Genomic DNA, 22,219 nt, shown 5'->3' on the forward strand with positions numbered 1-22,219 from the left:
ACCCCAGCTCCGCGTCGGTGAGCCAATGCCGGCAAGGTGACGGCGGGGCGGGGTGGGGGCGCCCGCCCGCAAGGCCGCCGCGGGGTTGCACCGCGGGGCGGGGCCGGGGGGCTGGTGGGCGTGGCCCGCCGGCTGGGGGGTCTCGGCGAGCAGGGGGCGGTCACGCGGCGCGGGGCGGTGCCGTCCGCGCAGGGGGCGTCGCGGCGGTGCGGGTCTGGGGGGCGACGTGGCCGGGGCTCACGCTGCAAGGGGCTCAGGACGTGTGCGTGTGTGCACCCCCCTTCCCGCGGCGGGGAGCCCACCCAAAGTCAAACACTCACAGGCTGCTGCAGCGGGGTCGCCCGCCAGCCCCCCACCCCCGAGGGAGCGAACGCGAGCCCTTATGGCTGTCGCCGCGGTCCGAGCTGGCAGGTCCCTCTCGCTCCCGGCCTCTGCCGAGCTAGCCGCTGGGGTCCGCGGCGCCCCTCCCAGAGCCCCAGACCCCAGGCTGTGAGGGTTTTAGTACTTGGATCTTCTCTCTACCCGCCCCCCCGCCGCGGGAGTGGGGTGCGGCCGTCAGCACACCTCCCACCTCGGGCGCCAGAGGCCTGCGCCTTCTTTCCTTCCGGCCCTCCGTGCTCACTCGGCCGGAAAGAAGTCCCTGGGTGTCTTATTAATGACACAAGCAGGCCAGAAACAGGCGCTGCCTCGAATTCTGGCCCTGGTGGGGGCAAGTCCAGAGAGGCAGCCTGTGGGGTACAGAGGAGGAGCCGGGGGTCAAGGAATGTGGGGAAGGCTCAGGGCTCTGGAGACTTCTCAGCTACCACGGAAACTCTGGTGGACCCTGTCCAGGGAGCAGGGTGGATGAGACGGGCCAGAGGTGTGCACTGGACCTCTGAGAGCCACGGGACCCCCTACCGGCCAAGGCCAGACCCGGCTGCAGAGTCAAACAGCACATATGGGCCGTGTCCAGTTCTCTCTCCCTAAGGCTCCCCGGCGACCTTCATAGTCAAGAATTTGTGAACCACTGCTAATGGGGCTCTCTTCAGCTTGGTTTATGTGTTTATTTAAAAAAATCATATTTCAAGGCAGAGAGCTGACAGAAGCAGTGAGAACCTGCCTAGGCCCAGCCCCAGCTCATGCCCTTCCTGGAGCTCAGGGTTCAGGTAGCTTAGTGAGAATCTGGGCTGGTTGGCCTCCTCAGATGCCTTCTTCTGTAGAGTCTTGGAGGGGGATGGAGAGTGGGTGGGTTCAGCTTTTTACATCAATCCCAAACTCACCCCTCACAGACCCCTGCTCTGTCCTCTCCACCCCACCAGCCTGCAGCCCCTTTGAGGCCCCATGTGCCACGTGCTGCCCGGACCTCGGCTCCAGCTAAGCTCCTCTGAGGGTTTCCCAAACTGGGTGCACTGGTCTCCAAACTGGTCACCCAGGAGGTTCCACTGGGATGTGGAAAGAAAGTGGGAGAAATCTTCTGTTTATTTTTATCTCATCCTTTACAAATTTTATATATGTTTTATGATGTAATGATGTATTTGCAGAGTAGTACAGTTTAAAAAATTTTTTTCTTGTGGTAACATATATAACAACATTCCTGATTATTTCCATACAATAACCACTTTCAAGGATACAATTCAGTTGTGTTAATTACATTCACAATGTTGTGCTACCATCATCACCATCTGTTACCCAAACTTTTCCCTCATCCCAAACACCCATTAGGCAATCACTTCCCCTGCTCCCTCCCCCTGGCAACCATGAATCTACTTTCTGTCACTATGAATTCGCTTATTCTAGATATTCCATATAAATGAAATCATGATGGTATTTGTCCTCTTGTGTGTGTGTGGCTTATCTCACTCAAGATGACATTTTTAAGATTCATCATCCATGTTGTGGTGAGGATCAGAACGCCATCACAGTATAAAGTGCCACGTTATGTGTGCACACTTACATTCTGCCTTTGAATGAAAAGTGCATGATCAAAAAAGTTTGGAAAAGGGCTGACCAGAGGTTAAAATGGATTCCCCCAGGCAGACATCTGGGGCCCTTCACTCTCTGCTTCTCCTGCCTGTTGACCTTAGCTGCTCAGTCTTCCCCATTCCTCTTACCCTCCTGGTGCCCTCACTGTGACATCACTGCTCCCCCCGCCACCCATCCAGTGGCAGAACACAGTGAGCTCTTGCACAGCTCCAAGCTGGCAGATTCTTCAATCTGGGTCTCGGGGCCATCCTTCTTTGTCACATGCAAATTCAGGCACCTCTAGCTCTTCAAAGCTTTCCCTGACGCCTGCAAATCCCAACATGCTCTGCAGGTACTTTTACTAGCACCCAAGTCACTCTATTGCAGTCATTCATTTAACTGGTCTAGACTTTAAACCCCTGGAGGGCAGGCCCAGGTCTTATTCACATTTACATTCTGAATCGGTGCTCAGTGCTGATGATGATAAACCGTGCCATGGATGGGACAGCCTGGGCCCCGGTGAGGTTAGTCTTCCCAAGGTCAGCTCTGCTAACCCCACTAATCAGCTTGAGCCTCCTAATCTGTCCCCAGCAGGAGCCTCAGGACAGAGGGCTGGTGAGAGTCGGTGGGGGCCGTTTGGGCCCCTCGCCCGCCTTCTTCTCCAGCCCGGGCCCTGGGTGAGGGTGGGGCCAAGGGCCATGTGCACCACGCTCTTTCTGCTCAGCACCTTGGCCATGCTCTGGCGTCGCTGGTCCGCCAACCGGGTCCACCCGTGAGAGCCTGGCGGGCCCTGGGCTGGGGCTGGGGGAGGAGCTACTGGCCCTCCAGGGAGGTCGGTGGGGCACGTGCATGAGTCCCCGCATGAGTCCCCAAGAGCGCGGAGCAGGGGAATCTGGGGCTCTTCCAGGGCACGGGGCTGTGGCCTCCAGTCCCACTGCCCCCATGTGGTCAGGGCCCAAGGAGCAGTAAGAGGCTCCTGGCGCGGCCCACAGCTCTTCCTGCCTGTTCTCCCCTCCCACAGGGAGCCCAGCGGAGTGGATGGGGAAGCTGGGGACAGCGGCTTGGAAACAGACATGCAGTCCTCAGGCAGGTGAGGCTGAGGGGAGAGGGGTGGGGAGGGAGGTTCTGCCCAGGAAGCTGTCGCTGTCTGGGGGTGCAATGGGTGTGCATGCGTGTGCATGTGCCCGCACTACATGTTGGCTAGTGGGCACATGTCCCCCCGCCCCAGTCACCCTGTACTCTGTATGCCTGCTTGATGTCAGTTTTCTCAGATTGGGAGCTGGGAGCTCCCAGCCCCCAACACCGGACCAAAGCGTCTCTGCCCGGCTTGTCTGAGCATGGGGCGGTCCCCAGGGGTACCTTCTGCTGGAAGGCGCAGGGGGAGCAGGGAGAGGATGAGCAGAAGCAGCTCTGTGTGGCTCTGCTCTCCTTTCCTTCCCCTGCCCTCCCTTCCTCCCCCTGCCCCCGCCCAGCCTGGCAGCTCCTCTGCCTGAACCTCGGCAGGATTCGCCGTCCAGGCCCCAATAGAAGGCGCTGGAGGAGCATGACATCATCAGCACCGTCTGCCATTGGCTGGGCAGCCCCTGCGGGCAGGACCCTGTCTCCCGAGGCCGAAAAGTTAACTCTTCCATAGGCTGAGGCCGTGTGGCCTTTAGGGGTAGATGTCAGGGATCGCCCGGGCTATTCCTTCCCTGGGTGACCAGTGTCCTTTGATGAGAGGGGCTCCAATGCCCAATTAAACACCGAAAATCAACAAATAGTCATGAAGTCCCCACTGTGCTTTAGCTGCCTGGGGATCAAGCTGGTGTGGGAGACCCACTGGTGTGGCAACGTCTCATGGGGAAGTGTCTGCTAGACCCCTGGCTCTGCTTGTCTCCTAATGAAACAAAAAGCAAAAATGATCCTAAGACACCTTGGGCTCCGCAGCCTACTGGAAGGAAGGCATCTCCCCACAGGAGTTCAGGCGGCTGGTTCAGTTGGCACAGCCTGCAAACACCCAGATCTCTTTCTGGGTGGGGGACGTGTCCCTTAGATGTATGGAAACCAGTGAGCCTTTTGCTGGAAAAGCCAAATCTGGGGGCCAGCTGGCCTGGTGTGGTCTGACCAGAAAGACGCAGGTTGCCCATAACTGGCACAACTGGCCTGAGATCAAGGGGCCTCTTGCCGATGGCGGTTGTCACAGAGGATCAGCTGGGGGTGGGGACTGGAAGTGAAAATTCTGCTCTCCAATTCTGTCACAAATTCCAATGGTGCTGTGGGGGCTCCTATCCCCCAGTACTGGGATGAATCGCTAGGCATGGAGGAAGAGGAGAGCTGGGAACCTCGGAGGGGTGTGCCCGTCACTCCCCCGACTTGGTGCTTTTCTCTGTTTAGGGAGAAGGAGCCTCTGAAGTAAGCCTTCACCTGTTCAGGTGGAGCTCAGCCCCTGCGACAGAAGCAGGTAGGCAGGCCCAGGAGCCTGGAAGGCAGTGATCGGGCTGAGGTGGGAAAGAAGAAACGAGGAAGCGCTGGCCAGCTGGGAGGGAGCAGGATGGAGGGCAAGAGTGCCGGGTGAGCTCCTTTCGTCAGCACACACTTGGCTCTGCAGTGTTCCAGGCCACAGGGCACGGCTGTCCTGCTGAATCAGGTGTGGCTTTGAACACGTTCTGGGCTTGAGGATGAGGCAGTGGCCATGCTGGGGGGCTGAAGGCAGGGCTGGGGGGCTTCTGAGAACAAAGTAGTGGTGCTTGGGGCTGGCCGCTGTGAAATACAAGCTTCCGGTCCTTTGGCCTGGGAGCAAGTGCCGATCTTGTTTGGTTTTGTTTCAGCTCAAGTCCTCATTCGCCCCCTATCCCGGGAGGATGCTCTGGTGGCAGAAGCAGCAGCAAGAGGCAGAATGGGGAAAAGAAACCATCAAGAAGGTAGTTGCCTCTCTGACACCCCCAAGGACCTGCCCGTCTTCACGTCTCCGAGGCCCTGGCTGGAGAGCTTCTGAGGCAAAGCCTGCCTGGGGCTGGCGAGAGAGAGATGCTCATTTCACGAGGACGGACTCCTTCCCTCTGAGTTTCTGGGGAGGCGAAGAGAGAGGCACTCACTGATCCCCATGGCTGGCTCTGGGGCAGCTCCTGCTGCCCAGGCTTGAGGCAAGAGCAAGTGGGGAGTGGGGAGACCCCAGAACCATTGACAGCTGATGGTGTACACTTCCTAATTAAGGGGTCCCCATTTATTCTCTCACCTAATCCTCACAATAATCCACAGAGACTGGTAATATTATTATCCACATTTTATAAACGAGAAAGCACAGAAAGTTAAATAAGTGGCCCAGTGTGGCCTAGCTAGTTGGCAGGGATCCTGGCTTATGCCTGGGTTCCAGAGCCTGTGCTTGGCCACTAGGGTGCACGGCCTCCTGCCACCTACCTGCATGTTGGCAAGGGCTCGGGAGAGAAGGGTTTGACTGGCCTGGCCCTGTCTCCATCAGCTCAAGAGCTCTTCTGTTAAACCTCAGCCTGCAGTCCAGGGCTGTGTCGTCTGTTTGCTGTGGTGGCATGTGCCTCTCCCTAGTCCCCCTAGTCCCCAGAGCTCACCCCGTTGTGGGCTGCTCTGCTGAAATGATCAATAAGACATGCCAGTTGGATCTGTGACATGTCTGCCTGCAGCTGGATGGGGAAGCAACCAACAGCTTGTTCTTGGAGCATGTTTTGTGTGTGTGTGTGTGTGTGTGTGTGTGTGTGTGTGTGTGTGTGTGTGTGTGTGTGTGTGTGTGTGTATGCGCCCGTGTTCCAAATGGGCAGTAGCATGTGGCAAGGGGAAAAGCGCCACGCTTGTTTTTGTCAATTTGCTGACTGCTCAGTAAAGACGGCACCTCCTTTGCCCCCAGCCGCTCTGCTATTTCTCTCTGGGCACAACCCCGCCTGCCCCTGAGCAGATATCAAAGCAGACTCTGCTTCTGCTCCCTGGGATCTCGGGCGCAGACCCTGCAGGCAGCTGCCTCGGACTGTCTCCATCAACGGTCTTCAAAAGCACCCGGCCCTGCCCTCGCCCCCACTGCCGACCCCAAGGCCGTGGCCCTGCCCAGATGGCCCCCGTCCCCGCCTTTCCAGGCGACGGGAGGCAGAGTCTCCAGAGCCCAGCACCACAGCCCCCGCTCCAGCTCCAGCAGGGAAGGCGGGTGCAAGGGTGCATGCGGCCACAGCAGGGAGGGCACCCTCTCCGGAGCCCCGGGGGAGGAGGTGTGTCTTGCCTGGGGAGGGACTGCTGATCCTGGAGAGGCGCCTGGGTGGGATGTGGGCGAGGCGGTTCTGTGGGAGCCCAGGCGAAGTCTCTGCCTGCAAAAGTAGGTCAGGGCGCAGGCAGGCGGAGGGGTCGCCTGGGGGCAGGGGCAGGAGCAGGGACCCGCATCAGCTCCAGGACGCCCACGGGATGCAGGGCTGGAGGCCACGGCCACCTGTCTCGGCTCCTGTCAACCTGTCTTTCTCCTGGGAGGCATCAGATTTCCTGGTGACAGGACTGTCCGGCCGGGGCCAGAGGGCACTGTTCCCAGGCTGGAGACTGTGTTCCTTGATCCTATCTCCACATTCAGTTCTCTCATCTACTTGCCATGTTCCTGTCACCTCATCCTTGCCTGTGCGCTCTGCCATTTCCAAGTGGCCCATCTCCTTCTGCCAGTTGGAGGAATTGGCAGGCCAAGGTCACTGAGCTATAGCAGGGCTGACCCATGGCCAGACACGCATCCACAAGGCTACACCCCTTTACGGTGCTGCTCAGAAACTGTTCAGGAGACAGTGACTCCTCCAGGGAAGAGGGAGGGAAAGAGAGAGGAAGGGGCCGCTGGTGCTGGGGGGATGTCGTTGCCTCGGAGGTGGCCTGGGCCCGGCAGCTGAGGTGCCATGTGGGCTGGGAAGGAGGGGCGCTCTCCCCCAGGGAGCAGGCTGGCTTTGGTTGGAGCAGATTGTGTTTACACCTTCCCCGCACACCCAGCCCACGCTCGCCTCTTATTCCCGGGGCCTCTCCCACCCCTGGGCTCCCAGCACAGTCTGCACATTTGCAGCAAGTTGCCTCCCTCGGCCCAGAGCTCCACCGCAGAAGGACTGCCAGGGACCCAGGCGCCCTGGCCGGGCCCACTCTCCCATCAGGCAGCGAAGGCAGCCCTGGAGGAGTCGTTTACATCCCAACAAGGACAATGTCCCCAGAGAGGCCCAGCCCTTCTCCCCTCCTCCCATTTCCTTGGAAAGAGCTGCTGCTGGGAAATGCGAGCAGGGGTGTTCGGGGGGGTTGGCAGAGAAAGAGTTAAGGGCAACTAGAGAGACTGTGCTGAGGCCTCCTGGCACCTCGTCCGGGGTGCTGCTGTCATGAAATAACAGTGACGGTGACGGTGATGGCTCTAGGAATTAGGAACCCAGGGCTAGAATGCCTGTGTTTGAAGCCTGACTACCTCCACTGCCCACCTCCGTGGCACCAGGGAGGCTACTTTGTGTCTCTGAGCTGTGGCTGCCTCGCCCGTCCACTAGAGGCGGCAGCAGTCCCTTCTCACAGTGTGGTGTCCGGGTTCAAGCAGAGAAGGCAGACGAAGGGCTCAGCTTGCTCAGAAAGTTTGCTCCATGTGCGCGCATCCGGCTAACTGCAGACAGGAAATTCCTGGGCAACGGTAGATTTAGATGCACTGAAGAGCCCCCCTCCACACCCCATGGCCCCTCCTGCCTCCACAGTGACAACATCTGGGCCATCGGCAACTCTGGACCAAAGATGAGGACAGCAGAGGTGGCCTGCTGCGGGGGAGGAAGGAGGAAGGCAGGGGGTTCCTCCTTGGACCCAGCAGCTAGTATGGCTGTACCTGAGACCCCACCACAGCCTCCCTCTGTGCCCAGAACCCTGTCCTGATCTCCCCTGGGGTCTGGGCCTGGACACCCCCGACCCCACTGGCCCTGCTTCCCTGAATGAATCTCAGCTCACACAGCAGACAGGAGGTGACTGCCCTTGTGCTTCTCAACCCTCCATCTCCATGCTAATCTCTCCACTGGCGGGAGCCTGAGTGACGGGGAAAAGGCTGCTCTGAGCTGCAGGGTGGCCGAGGGCAGCGGCCCGAGAGGGAGGTGCTGCTGCCTGTTCCTTCAGCGTCTGCGAGTCAGGGCTGCTGCCAGTCTCTCCCAGAGGTTGGAACATGACCAGGGATCTAATGATGGGGCATGGTGGGGACAGGGAAGCAGCCAGAGCAGCCACAGCAGCTGCTGCTGCCCTCCATCACCTTGGGGTGTAGCGTGACCTCGGGGATCCCCACCCATCAGAAACATGTGGTCGTGAGAATGTGTGGACAGGTCAGCCCTGGGCAAGGGCACGCCTAAGATGAGGAGGGCACAATCTGAGGGGCACGCAATGGCACAAGGCTGGGGACTCCACCAGTCCCTCAGGCTTCCAGGGCCCCTCCAGTAGGGAGAAGCCCGAGACTGTGGGCGAGCAAGCGAGTGGAAGTAAGGCTTCTCTGTGAGCCTTGAAAGGAGGAGAACGGCCAAGTGGCTGACACTGAGGTTTACATTAATATAGTGACAATAATACTAATGAGATTATTAATAAAGGCTAACATGTATCAAACACTTACTGTGCACTAGGCACTGTGCCCAGTGCTTTATTTACAAGCACTACCTTACCTATGAGGAGTGGGTGCTGCCCTCCTTCATGCAAGGAGAGGGCGCTTGAGAGAACTGAGGTCACTCGCTCAAGGTCACTTGCAGCTAGCACCCAGGAAATCGGCTGTTCCGGCAGGGAGGGCCTGGCTCTGAGTGGTGGGGACAGTGAGGAAATCCCGAGGGTGACCCATCCACGAGGGCTCCCGGGATGAGCGCTGGGTGCAGGTGACTGCCAGGGTGATTTCCCCACTCCCCTCCGGAACTCCTCCTTCAAGCAGACCCCGGGCCCCCAAGATTTGTCCCTGCTTGTTGGCTGAGGGGATGTGGGGAGCTGCCTCTCCAGGATGCCATCAGCCTCCCTCCGGGAGGAAGTGGAGGCCATGGCAGGGAAGCTGCGCTCCCAAGCAGATGCCAGGCAGGGAGGTCATGGCTCACAGGCCCAGTCAGCCAACCACTGCCTCCTTTCGCCAGGGCAGAGCCGGTGAGAGGGGAGGATGGCAGCCGGCAGCCCAGCCGGAGAGGCGGGAGCTTGGGAGGGAAGCTTGCTTGTTTGTTTTTGTGGGGAGAGGGTGTGGGGCTGGGGGACTGAGGAGGTGGCTTGGAGAGACTTAAACTGTACCTAAGGGCTACAGACCCTCTCTGTGGGGTGCCTGCGCCCCCTACAGGGGACTAAGGCTGGCAGATGTCTGAGAAAATAAAAGAGATTTGCTGATTTGTAACTATGAGCCTGGCAGGATGGCCAATCCTGACTATGTGTGAACACACAAACACACACACACCCATTTAGTGTCATATTCAGAGGCAGAAGCCATTTGAACTAAGCATTAAAATAACTTAATTTACTCATTTGGTGGTCTATTTAACACGCGTGTACTGAGAGCCCACACTGTACAAACACGGTGCTGGGGGCTGGGGGCAACAAGGTGATGAAAGTGGCAGCATAACAGATACACCCCAGTCCGGGCATCCAGTTCTGCCGGCTCAGCCACTGCCAGTTCGTGTGACCTGTCTTTCTCTGGACCTCAGTTTCCCCATTCAACAAACATGTTGACCCAGGTGGGCTGATACTGAGGGTCTAAAGGACCAGTGACCATCCTCAGGAAGAAAGCTGTCTGGTAAAATGTGGGAGATGAACCAGGTGAGATCTAAGGGCCCCAGACATTCTCCCAATCAAAAGGGATGATCAACCCTCACATCAATTGCCAATTGATTTTTGACAAGGCGCCAAGTCCACTTAATGGGAAAGAAGTCTCTATAACCAATGGTGCCAGGGAAACTATATCCACTTGTAAAAGAATGATGGTGTGCCCCCAAATATGATAGGACGTCACACGTCTTTCCCAAAATTCATAATGCAAGTCTACTCGTAAGAAAAATATCAGACAAACCCAGATAGGGGAACTCCTACAGGACATTTGGGTTGTCCTCCTCAAGACCCTCAAGGTGATGGAAAGCAAGGAAAAACTGAGAAACTGTCACCAACCAGAGTCGTCTCAGGAGACGTAACAACTAAACGCAATGTGGCATCTGGATTTGATCTTGACACAGAAAAATGACATTAATGGAAAACCTGACGAGATCCAAATAAAGTCTGGAGTTCCATTAACAGTAATATGCCAATGTCAGTTTCTTAATTTTGGCAAATGTACTGTGGTAATGTAAGATATTAACAATGGGGGAAGCTGGATATGTATAAGAACTCTCTGTACTACCTTTGTGATATTTCTGTAATACTAAAATTATTACAAAATAAAAGTATCATAAAATATTGTTTACATAGCAAAAACAAAACAAAAAATGGTTTAGGTATAAAGCTGAGGTAAAAATGGGTGTGACCTCTTTGTGAAGTTCTATAAAGCTTTATTGTATCATGTTAATGGAGAGCAAAATGAATGGAGACATTTATCTTATTTATGGATTCAAAGACACGATATTGTAAACATATCAGTTCTTCCCAAATTATCCATAGATTCAATGCATTTTGAATCACTTAGCCTTTCCTTTTGTATAGATTTTTTTATATTTTCTTTATGGTTACCATGAGGATTTCATTTAGCATAATAAATCTATTACAATTTAAAAAAATGAAGGTGGACCCCTACCTCACAACTCAAAATGGATCAAAGACCTAAATATAAGACCCAAAACTATAAAAGCCCTACAAGAAAACACAGGAAACATCTTCAGTATTTTGTCTTAGGCAATGGTTTCTCAGATTTTACACCAAAAGCATAAAGCATGAGTAACTAAAAAAAAAAAAAGAGATAAATGGGACTTCATCAAAATTTAAAACTTTTGTGCATCAAAGGACTTTATCAAAAAAGTAAAAAGACAACCTACAGAATGGGAAAAAATATTTGGAAACCACATATGTGATAAGGGTTTACTATCCAAAATATTTGAAGAACTCCACAAGTTAGCAATAAAAAGACAAGCAACCCAACTAAGAAATGCACAAAGAAGATATACAAATGGCCAATAAGCACATGACAAGATGGTCAACATCATTAGCCATTAGGGAAATGCAAATCAAAACCACAACGAGACACACTTCACACTCACTAGAATGGCTACTGTTAAAAAACAGAAAATTACAAGTGTCGGAGAGGATGCAGGGAAATAGGATCACTTGTTGATCGTAGGCGGGAATGTAAGATGGCACACCCACCGTGGAAAGCAGTTTGGCAATTCTCAGAAAGTTAAGTATAGAATTACCACATGATCTGGCAACCCCTAGGTATATACCCCAAAGAAATGAAAGCAGGGACTCGAACAGATATTTGCACACCGATATTCACAGTGGCATTATTTACAGTTGCCAAAAGGTGGAAGCAATCTAAGTGTCCATCCACAGCAGAATGGAAAAGCAAAATGTGGTATATATATACAATGAAATATTATTCAGCCATAAGAAGGGATGAAATTCTGAGACATGCGACAACATGGATGAAACTTAAAGACATCATGTTGAGTGAAATAAGCCAGACACAAAAAAACAAATATTGTGTGATTTCACTGATATGAAATAATCAGAATATGCAAATTCACAGAGTCAGAAAGTAGCATATAGGTTACCAGGGGCTGGGGTTGGGGGTAGGGAATGGGGGGAATTAATGTTCGATTAATGCTTCTGTTTGGGGTAATGGAAAAGTTTTGGTGATGGATGGTGGTGACAGTAGCACAACACTGTGAAAGTAACACCACTGAATGGTATACTTGAAAGAGATCAAAATGGGAAATTTTAGATTGTATATATGTTGCCAGAATAAAACTTTTAAAAAATATAGAATTGTACCACACACAGAGTGAACCCATTGGACTATACAGTTAATAGTATAATTATGTTAATATTGTCTCATCAATTGTAACAAAGGTAGCACACTAATGCAAAGTGTTAATAATAGGGAAAACTGTATGGGTGTGGGGGAGATATATGGGAACTCTGTACTTTCTGCATGAATTTTTTGTAAACCTACAACTCTCCAATAAAAAAATTAAAAATGTAAAAGACAAAAAAATTAGAGAGACATTGAACTGTGTCTGGAGCTGCATAAAGACTCACCCACTCAAGAAGCATTTATGGAGTGGCTGTGTGCCAGGCGCTGTGGATACGGAGATTAGGACCCTCCTGGCAATAAACAACTAGAAAACTAGGCAAAATATAAGAAACAGACACTTGACAACAGGCAGCACACAGGACAGTAACCCCACGGTGCCCCAGCTTCCACTGGAGAGAGCTGCCTGGCTGTAGAGCAGGGACGGGAAACCTAAGCACAACATGGCGAACTCGCTGAGCTAAGGGGACAAGATCAGAGCTTAACAGGATGTGGTATTTGTAAGGATATCCACACAGATCAATGGAATCCAACACCAGATTCAACAAAGGTAATTCTATGGAGAAAGCCGAGTCTTTTAAACAGGACACAAAAGCACTAAACATAAAAGAAAATTCAATACATTGGACTTGATCAAAATTAAACTTTGGTTCTTGGAAAGACTGGGAGAAAATACCTGCCAAAGATATATCTGAGAAAGGATTTGTAATGGAATATGTAAATAACTTTTTACAATTCAGTAAGGCAACCCAATAAAAAAAAGGGGTGGTGGTGGTGAATAGACACTTCACACAAAAAATATACGTATGGTCAATAAGCACACGGAAAACTCCTACACATCGTAAGTCATCAGGGAAATGCAAACTAAAACCACAATGAGATGCCACTACATATTCACAAGAATGGTTAAAATTTAAAAGACAGACCATAGTAAGTGCTGATAAGGAAATGGAGCAACTATAAGGCTCATACATTGCTCCTGGGAGTGTCAAGTGTCACAACCATTTGGGAAACTTGGCAGTTTCTTATAAAGTTAACCAAGAATAAGGAAAACTATGTCCACAAAAAATGTTTGTGCAAAAATACTCACAACAGCTTTATTAATAATAGCCCCAAATTGGAAACAACCGAAATATCCATCAACAGGTGAATGGATAAACAAATTGTGGTATATTCATACAACAGAATAATCCTCAGCAATAAAAAGGAATGAACTACTGATATAAGCAACAACATGGGTTAACTGAGAGAAGCCAGACACAGAAAGAGTAACTACTGTAGGATTCCATTTGTAAGAAATTCAAGAGCAGGCAAAACTAATCCAGAGTGACAGAAAGCAGATCAGTGGTTGCCCGGGGCCTGGATATGGAAATTGGCTGTAAAAGGGTATGAAGGTACTCTTTGGGGTGATGAAAATGTTCTAAATCTCCAGTGGAGATTTGTTACTGAACAAGTGAACTGTACATTTAAAATGGATGCATTTTATTGCATGTAAACTGAAGTTGACTTAAAGAGTTAAAAAAAAAAAAAAAACAAACCCCACCCAAAACAAGAATAAAGATCTGATCCTTGTCTCACTCACGGTCTAGTGGGGAAGCCAGACATGGAAACAAATCATCATAAAGTGGTGGGATGAGTGTTAAAAGAAGTACATTCAGGACAATAAGTCCTCCGATTTATCGAGGGCTTACCTTCCGGCAGGCAGTGTGCTGAGTGCTTTGCAGGCATCGTCTCAAAATGGCCTGTGAGGTTCAGATGACCATCCTCCTCCTCGCCTTACAGAGAAGAAAGTGCACGTTAGGGGTGGCGTGATTTGCCCAAGGTTACTCAGCTAGAATCAGCAGAGCTGGAGCTTTATTCCAGGTGTGTACGATTGCAAAGCCCGTACTTAGCCGCCATTCCACAAGAACACACTGGAAAACGCTCCTGGGATTATTTCAGCATCTCAGGTAAGACTTTGCAGAGAAGATATTTAAACGAGTTGGAATGTGCTAAGCAGAGAAGTGGCTGAGGGAAAGGAAAGTTCAGACAAAGGAACAGCAGAGCACAGGCTGTGCAAAGGCTATGCAAAGGCAGGGGTTTCTGCAAATGGAGAAAGGTGTCCAGGAAACCACCCAAGTCAATAGAATATTACATATTCTTCATATTCATTTATTTTTATTTTTAAAATATCCATTGTTAAGTAACAATTTTACTAGCAGTAACAGCTCTGCGGAGTAGGCGTTGCTTCTCCTCCTGGACACGCTGGTAAGCTCAAGGAAGTAATCCCCCATGACTCCAAGGCCATCTATTTCACCCAAGTAGGGCACATGTAATTATCCTTCTCTTCCAGAAAGTTAAAGCCATGTTCAGTGATCCCACACTACTGCTGAACAGGAATTCATGGTTTTGAAAAATCTCAGGAAAAAAAAATCCACTATACTTTCATGATGGGCTTTCTAGCTGGATGAATTAAAATCACTGGAGTTAAGCAAAAACACTCATAACATATTTTTTCAGGAAACCTAGCATGGTGGTTTAAACCAGAGATTTGTAAGCTCGATTGTCTGAGTTCAGATCTTAAGGCTATCCCTTAACTAATTACTCTAACCTCTTTGCTCTTTGGGTTCCTCCACTGCAAAATGGGGGATAATGACAGGGCTATTGTGAAAATCAAACGAGATAGTATATAAAAGGTGCTTATAACACTTACATGTGTTAGCTATTATTCTTTCAGAAAGTAACTGGGACACGTTGGTTCATTTTCTTTATTTTGCTATGGCCTAACCTATACTTCCGGGGAATTATTATAATTAAAAAAATATATTTTAAAAAAGATTTGGAAAATGTCAATCATTTCATTTAGGATGAGTCTGACTCTACAATGGCTTAAACAATATGATTTAAAAAAAAAATCTCAGGTTCTTTATTTCATTGAAATAAGATGCCTTCGCTCATAAGATGCATCCCACATTCAGAAATGTTAAAATGTAAAATAGTATGTCTTCAAATCAATACACGAGGTCCGAAGGTAGGGGTTTCTAGACTGATTATTTTAGCAATTCAACAGCACCATCAAAGTCACATGTTCTTTCTTCTTTCCACTCTGCCATCCACAGACTGTCAGCTCTTGTTTCGGAGCGAGCCTCACGCATGCAAGATGGCTGCAGCAGCCTCAAGCATCACATCTCTGCCATGTTCCAAAGCCAGCAGAGAGGCTGTTCCTTTCTTGGCCTCTTATTAAAAATAAGAAAACTTTCCCAAAGTTCCTTTGTGGTCTCGCTGTAGGCCAGAATTGCATCACAGTACCTTTCATAAAACAATTCCCAGCAAAGGGAATAGGTTTGCCATGTTTGGTACAGACTAATTAAGATTCAGCCCTTGGGCTGGGGAGGGGCCTGCCTCCCCTGAAGCCTGTGGCCGCCCAGAAGCAGAGCAGAATCTAGGTTCTGTTTTCAGCAACTGACAGGGCCTGCCGTGCAGATGAACGTCCTGTGAGGTCCCTGGAGCTTCCAAAAGTAAGCAGCCAGCTACTTGGGATGTTACCTTCCCTTCTTCATGTTCTTATTAACAAAATGAAAGATTCCTTTCCAGGTTAAGGAATTAACCTCAGTGTTCTGAAGGCTCTGCTTTCTATTACTGTGGATTTCAAGAACCAAGTCTTAGATCCCTGTCGGTGAATGGAACCGCATGAGATGACTGCCCTAACACAGCAGGCCCAGCTCACCAGATTGCCCTTTTGCACTCAGAGGCCGAGTTTCTGAACAGTACTGGGGACTTCTATCCTGCTCTGCTTGTGATGTGCTGCTGTCACTTCACAGTGGGTTGTGTGACTCTTTCCATGCCAATAAATATAGATCTGCCCTAGCCTGGTATAATGACTAAATAATAATTCAACTGTTTATAAAATTGAAATGTACTAGACCCCACCAGCAATGAGTGCAAATGAGATTGCAAAACATTCACACTTCAGTCTCAACAGCTCAGAGTCTCTGTCTGCCCATCTGGGAATTCTGATGCCCTCTTGGACGTCTCCCCCAGTTATTTCTGGATTGCCTAAGCAACGTACTTCGCATGTGCTCAGTCAGGTTCTCTGGCTATTTTGCTCCAACCTCTTGGCCACCACCTGCCTGCAGCACCTCCATCTACCACTGTGCTCTGCAGGTGAAGCTGTGCCCCACCACGTGCAGAAGCTACCCTGCGGCCTGTGGGAAAATGACCCTCACTGCACACTGGGCAGCAACTAGTCTGGGGCCCAAGACAGCCCTGCTGGAGGCCAGAGCTTGATCGTCTTTCAGAAAGCAGCACCCGCAGCCTCATTTCCTCACTCCTCCTTACATCGAGTGGCTCCAAACCGTGGAGCAGATGGGGGCCCACCATCGCCCCCCCACCTTTAACTTCATTTCTGATTTTCTTCCTAACCACCCCTGCAAACATAAAATTCTCTTTTCTCCCCCTCTGCTCCCCTAAAACTGCCTGGGATCACATCCTGACTCACCCATTACCAGTTATGTGGACTGGGGCAAGTTACCTCACCTTTCCATGCTGTAAAATGGGAACAGTCATAGCAGTTCACAGTGCAGTTACAAGGCCTACATGAGTTCATATATGTAAAGTACACTTAGTGTGGAGAACGGGCTGCAGTCAGGGCTGTGAAGTGTTAGCTCCCGTTATTATTTTGTTGTAGTGGATCACCTGCTCACGAGCTGCAGAAAGAGTATTTGTCCAATCCCACACTACAATTCCCTGTACAACTTTCAAACGAAAGGAACAGTTTGCAAGGAGAAAACACATTCTTTCTCTCAGTACTATACAAAATAATCTCTCTTTGGAGTCAGACAGAAAAACCTAAGGGCCAGTTTCCCAAAGCAGAAGTTACCACTAAGTGAGGTCATAAACTAAGAAAAGCAATAGTTACCTTCTGAGTATACTTACTGTGAGCAGAGGCTGCACAACACCCAACTGGCCACTGTGAGGAAATTCAGAAGGGGGAAAAAAAAAAAGATACTTCTTCTGCCCATAGAGTTTACAATCAAATCAAGGGAAACATAAACAAAATGTGGCAACTTGAAAATAAGTACTTGCAACATACTACTATATACAGAAGAATATAATCCAGACTAAACGCCACAGAGATCACTGCTAAAGAGGTGATGAGAATGGTGAGACAGTAATGCAGAAAAGGCTTGGCAGGTAGCGAATTTATACCGATTTCCAAATATGTCTGAATTCTGGCCCTGACTTTAATTTGTCTGAAAAATGACATACAAAAATGGCAGTGGGTGTCACCTTATACTTTGTTCTTTTCATAATTAACTTTGCTATTACTTTCTTTTTTCTTCCTGATTTAAATTGATCAGGGTTCGTCTAGACCCGCCCTGGGGCAAAGGCGCCGGGAGGTCCCGGCCGGGGCCCACGCCGTTCTCGCGCGCCCTCTGCCGCCCGGGGCTGGGCCTCACTTATCTTTGCTCGGATTTTAAAAGTAGCTGACGGGGGTGGGGAACTATTCTCTGGGAATCTAAAACCCCTTCACTAACCCAATCAACGACCCCTCCGTATCCCCAAAAAATCCGCGAAGCAATTAAGAAGGAAATTCGGCCGGGCCTCTGTTTTCTCATCGGTCCCTTCCCGCTCCAATTTTCTGCGCCTCGCCAATCTCGGCCTGGGACAATCTCCGCAATCAGCAGCTTAATGACTTTCCGGCTGCAGGGACCCTCTATCTTCGTTCTCTACGGCCGTGGCTCTTCACAGGTCAGGTTTCCTACCCCGCCTCTCTACTGTCCCTGGTGACGGCCACCATCTTGCCCTCGCGCCGAGAGCGCGGCCGCTGCGACCGCCGGGTTGCCTCGAACTGCATTTCCCATCAGCCCTTTCTCAACATCTCGAGAGAGCCTGCGAGACTGCCGGGGAGACTTGCGCGCAGGCGCGGCTTCACGCTCTTTCGGAAGCCGGCCGCGTGGCTGGGAGTCATGGCGGCGTTGTCTGTGCTGAGCGAGGCGTGCAGGCTCTGGCCTTTGCGGGGGTAAGGCTGCGGGGATGGGAGGATGAGTCTTCCTAGCCATGGCGCTAATAGACTTGGCCTGATTTTGATTCTCAGGGCTCCGCTTCCTCGGAGGCGGGATAGTAACTATAAGCCCGGTGTCTCCCTCATAGGGTGGTCGGGGGACGAGATGAAATATTGAAGGAGAAAACGCTTTCCAAACGGCGAGAATTTTTATTTCACTGAGGGAATGAGCTCAGGCCTTTCTTTGCCTGGAAGGGGTTCTTCCCAGGGTTTCTCTTGAGAGACAGGGATCGCTCCAATCTCCCGGGTGCTGGTCAGGGAACACCTAGAGGCCCTGGGGATCTCCCGTGTCCGCCCTTAGGAGATCTGGCAGTGGCACATTATCATTCAGCATCAAGTGTGTTAGTAGACTTTGCCTTGAAATCCATAGCTTTACAATGAATTTCTTCCTCTCTCTTTCTCTTTTTCTAAACAGTGAATCTCATGTGCTCATTTTTTTCCCTCTCGTAGACCTTTCTTTGGTACCTGAAGAGACTGGGAGAAACAAGAGCTGCAGGTTGGAGCTAAAAGTGATGGATGGAGCCCTAAAGTAAGTAAGAATAAGTGCAGGTGGATCCTGGTGGAAGCAGAGATGGTGCAAAGGCCTATCACATTCATCCACCTCATACTTTATTCTGAATTTAGGTTCAGTTCTCTGGCTACATGTTGACATACAAGTCCGCTTAGGGATATGTTAAAATGTGCTTGGAATTGTAGGATTCACGGAATGCTAGTTCTTTTCATGGTAAAAAAGGAAGGTCTATGCCAGTGTAGTTTGGGGCCACTAGGTGTCACTGAAACCAAAATGGATGTCGCGGCATAGAAAGATGAAAGGAACACTTGGAAAACAAGTTTTTGTTGAGCTGAGGATGATTGAAAGTTATCCCTGTCTGAAACGACATCTTTTGTGCAGAGGTCTGACTTGCTGAGGCTCAGCTATTTAATACCGATCTCTAGAATAAGCACCTTAAGGTTGTTTCTATTTAGTCAAGCTTGTTATCCTTATTTCTCTTTCAGATGGAAGGTATCGGTTGTGGACTTTTGAACAAAGTCGCATGAAGACCATTCTATGTCGAGTGTAAGGATGTTCATGTTAGAATTTCTGTAAATGGTAAGCTTATTTTTAGCTCTTCAACAGAATTGCATAGGTCTTAGTCCCTTTAAGTGTTGGTTTGTTAGATTTGGGGAAGTGTGGGTCTGCCAGGGTTGTGACTGCCCAGATAAGGGAAACAAACAGCAAGCATCCCTACCTGGCCCCCTGCCAGGCGCTCCACCCAGGCACTCCCTCCCTGTGGGAGGTAGATAGCATTTTCTCCACTCTGAGAAAATTGAGGCTTGGTTCGCATGCCCTGTTACACAGCTAGTTAGTAACAAGGCTGGGGTTGAGCTCAGGTTCTCTTTGAAGTCTGGACCTTATGATTGTTTATGTAAAAGCTGGGCTCTCTGAAACAGTCCAGTGGGTCATACTGAGTTAGACAGTGGTTCCCAACCATGGGCATTACGGTGGGTGCGGTGGGGGGGGGGGGAGGTTAGGGAGTGCTGTTAGCAGTGTTACTGACACCCAGTGAGCAGAATTCATGGAAACTGCTAAACATCTGACAGTGCTCTGGAGAGCTCCCCACAACAAAGTATCACCTGCCCAAAATGTCAGCAGGGCCGAGGTTGAGATTAATTTGGATTAATTTGAGATCTAGGTTCTAGTTTCAGATGTCACCAGGTAACTGCACCAAAGCTTAAGTTTCTTTGTTTTTTTAAAAGGGGGTGAGGGGTGGGGAGCATAATGACTTGGTTTAGTCATTGAATTATGTGTTATATAGATAGCCATGTTTAGTTTTTAGTGTATTGAATAGCTAGAAGGAAATACCTGAAACTATTGAACCACAACCTAGTAGCCTTGATTTTTGAAGACAATTGCATAACTATGTAGCTTACATGGCGTGATTGTGATTGTGAAAACCTTGTGGCTCACACTTCCTTCATCTCAGTGTATGGACAGATGGGTAGAAAGTGGAAACAAAAATTAAATGAATAATGGGGGACTGGGATGTTTTGGGTGTTCTTTACTTGTATTTTTATGCTTTTTTTTTTTCTTTTGGAGTAATGAAAATGTTCAATATTGATTTTGGTGATGATGGTACTATGGATAATTGTACACTGTGGATGTCTGTAGGGTATATACATATATCTCAATAAACCTGAAATGAAAAAAGGGGGGGGGCAATGACTGTGTTAGTCGTCTTCAAAACTGGCTACACATCAGAACCACCTACAAAGTATTAAAACACATTCCTGGGCATCACCTCCAGCCATGGGTGAGAGTGGTTCTGGAGTGGCACCCAGTAATCAAGTTGTGGCCAGTGCAAGAATGGGCATGTAGGAACAATTAGATGACCTGATCTGCTTTTAGCTGAAGGATATTATTACAGCAAGATTACAGTGCTGGCTATTTTTAAGTAGCTCTCAAGGCAGGTCTATAATCCTCTATCTTAAAAAACTAAGTCACGTGCATGCTCTGCTCTGCAGGGTATTTTGTACACACAGGTGAGTGAAGAAATGACCTTGTGTGATGTTGCTGCCTCTTGGCAGCAGGAACTGTTTGTGCAGCTGGCCTTCAATAGGCTGGCTAAAATGACGGGTGACCCGTACTGTCTCAGGCATTTTACTGACACACTATAACGTAGACTAGATAAATCTGTGCGAAGAGTGACCTTCCCTTCCAAAGGGCTAAGGAACCTTATGTGCCAGGTCTGGGACACTGGGTACTTCTAGTACGTACTGGATGGGAGATGAAAAAAAAAAACCTGTTTTGCCTTTGAGGGAATGCAGACTAATAAAGTAGGCAGGATGGACTGAGGTTTCACAAGGGGAGTAAAGAAACATTGAGTAAGGAAATAAGGTAGGGTGTGCTGTGGGTGCCAGGGCTGTGGCTGGCAGGTTGGCAGGAGCTGAGTTGATGATGATGAAGAGTTATCCCTGTCTGAAGGCAGAGAATGGCCTTCCCATGTGGAGCTTGGATGTCTGAAACTCAGCTTTACCATATGGCTTTATAGGAAAATCGGGCCTGATTTTAAAGGGAGTGCTGAGCGTTATCTGTGTATGTCTTCTTGAGTAGAATTTTTTTTTCATTTTTCCCCCTCACCAGGTGCTCTCCCAGCCTCAGTTTTGGGGGTGAAAGGACCTGACTAGCAGCCACGCCATCAGCTGCCCACAAGCTGGACCAGACAGGAGTGGAGTGTTTGTTGTGCCCGTAAGCAGAGACCTTCCCGACAGGCTTGGGTGGAGCATAGTTACCTGTCTTCCCTGCCCTGGACTTCAGGTGATGCTGCATGGTGGTGCCTGCGGTGTGCAAGACAGAACTGTGAACTGCTTTGCCTGAGGCGAGTGCAATGATTCCCCTTGATTTGTAGACTTTATATTTATATTCTGCCCCTAAGAAGCCCCGCAAGCCTGTGATGTTTAGTTATCCCTGTCTGAAAAGCTTGACTGAGGGAAAGTAATCTATTCTGAGGCTTATTAGGGTTTTGCCCCATGCTCTTAAAAAGAGGCTCAGGCTTTATAAGGGACCAGATTGAATGGACTATGAAGGAATTGTGACTAGCCTGTCGAATTCTTGGTCGACCGCATCGTCCCTGTAAAATTTGAAAACCAGTGGTGCGGTTGCCCTTCTGTCAGGCTCAGGGCCCCTCAATTGACAGCTCTGAGGGAACAGGCTCTGAGGTGTCCTGCAGGAACTGAGGGGTGGCAGAAATGGGCAAGTACCCAGGATTTGGTTTATGCTCTTGCTGTGGAATGAAAGGGTGCTTGTCACATATCTCAAGAAAATGAATGAGCTCTTTGACGCTGGGACAGGAATGTAAAGTGTGTGCCAGTTTGTGCGGTGGGAATGCTTATGCCTCTGACCTTTCTGCACCATGGGCCAGGATCCTGACATTCACAAGGGCTCCCCTGGCATTGGTGGAGCTGTTTGGTTTCCAGCACTTGGGCGCTCTCAAGTTCAGTGTGTATCCTGGCTGAAAGGCAGGGCTGGCTGGCGTGCGAGAGGGAAGCAAAGTGGCACTTTAGAGGGTCTGGCTTTGTTTTCACTTAGATGCCAGGCTGCAAATGGGCACAGAGCGAGTGGCTTTCTTTTCTGCTGAAAAGGAGAGAGATGTGTATGGACTCTATAGCTAAAGCCACATTTTGTTTGGTCACCAAGGAAGCTGTATTTGGGGTGAGATCTAATGAGCACGAAAACTGGCCCCAGCAGCTTACAGCCAGTCAGTAAAACGAAGTGAAAAGGCATGTTAGCAAGTGGGGAAAGTGGGCTTCCGTGGTTATAGTCT

At 49.9% G+C, this 22,219-nt stretch overlaps 1 protein-coding gene, 2 long non-coding RNA genes and 3 other non-coding genes across 6 annotated transcripts; 5 read left to right on the plus strand and 1 right to left on the minus strand.

The window, feature by feature from the left end:
• Positions 1-1,323: 1,323 nt before the first annotated feature.
• LOC119513437 lies at positions 1,324-17,690 on the minus strand. Its single transcript, XR_005212634.1, has 3 exons — positions 16,790-17,690; positions 13,567-13,650; positions 1,324-4,987 (listed from the first exon to the last, which is right to left on the minus strand). It is a non-coding gene; the product is annotated as an uncharacterized LOC119513437 (long non-coding RNA).
• PRCD (photoreceptor disc component) lies at positions 2,025-5,665 on the plus strand. The gene is made up of 4 exons (XM_037808645.1): positions 2,025-2,713; positions 2,963-3,031; positions 4,315-4,381; positions 4,749-5,665. The coding sequence occupies exons 1-3, from the start codon at positions 2,640-2,642 to the stop codon at positions 4,334-4,336; spliced, it is 165 nt and encodes a 54-aa protein (XP_037664573.1). The 5' UTR covers positions 2,025-2,639; the 3' UTR covers positions 4,337-4,381; positions 4,749-5,665.
• Positions 17,691-17,740: 50 nt separating the features above from the next.
• LOC119513436 lies at positions 17,741-21,274 on the plus strand. The gene is made up of 4 exons (XR_005212633.1): positions 17,741-17,876; positions 18,369-18,447; positions 18,915-19,008; positions 21,040-21,274. It is a non-coding gene; the product is annotated as an uncharacterized LOC119513436 (long non-coding RNA).
• Positions 18,756-18,833, plus strand: LOC119515085. The gene has a single exon (XR_005212979.1). It is a non-coding gene; the product is annotated as a small nucleolar RNA R38 (small nucleolar RNA).
• LOC119515086 lies at positions 20,843-20,926 on the plus strand. Its single transcript, XR_005212980.1, has one exon. It is a non-coding gene; the product is annotated as a small nucleolar RNA R38 (small nucleolar RNA).
• Positions 21,275-21,338: 64 nt separating the features above from the next.
• Positions 21,339-21,411, plus strand: LOC119515012. The gene has a single exon (XR_005212911.1). It is a non-coding gene; the product is annotated as a small nucleolar RNA R38 (small nucleolar RNA).
• The last annotated feature ends 808 nt before the right edge of the window (positions 21,412-22,219 follow it).

This window comes from Choloepus didactylus, chromosome 18 (assembly GCF_015220235.1).
Source record: "Choloepus didactylus isolate mChoDid1 chromosome 18, mChoDid1.pri, whole genome shotgun sequence".
Lineage (NCBI taxonomy): Eukaryota > Metazoa > Chordata > Mammalia > Pilosa > Megalonychidae > Choloepus > Choloepus didactylus.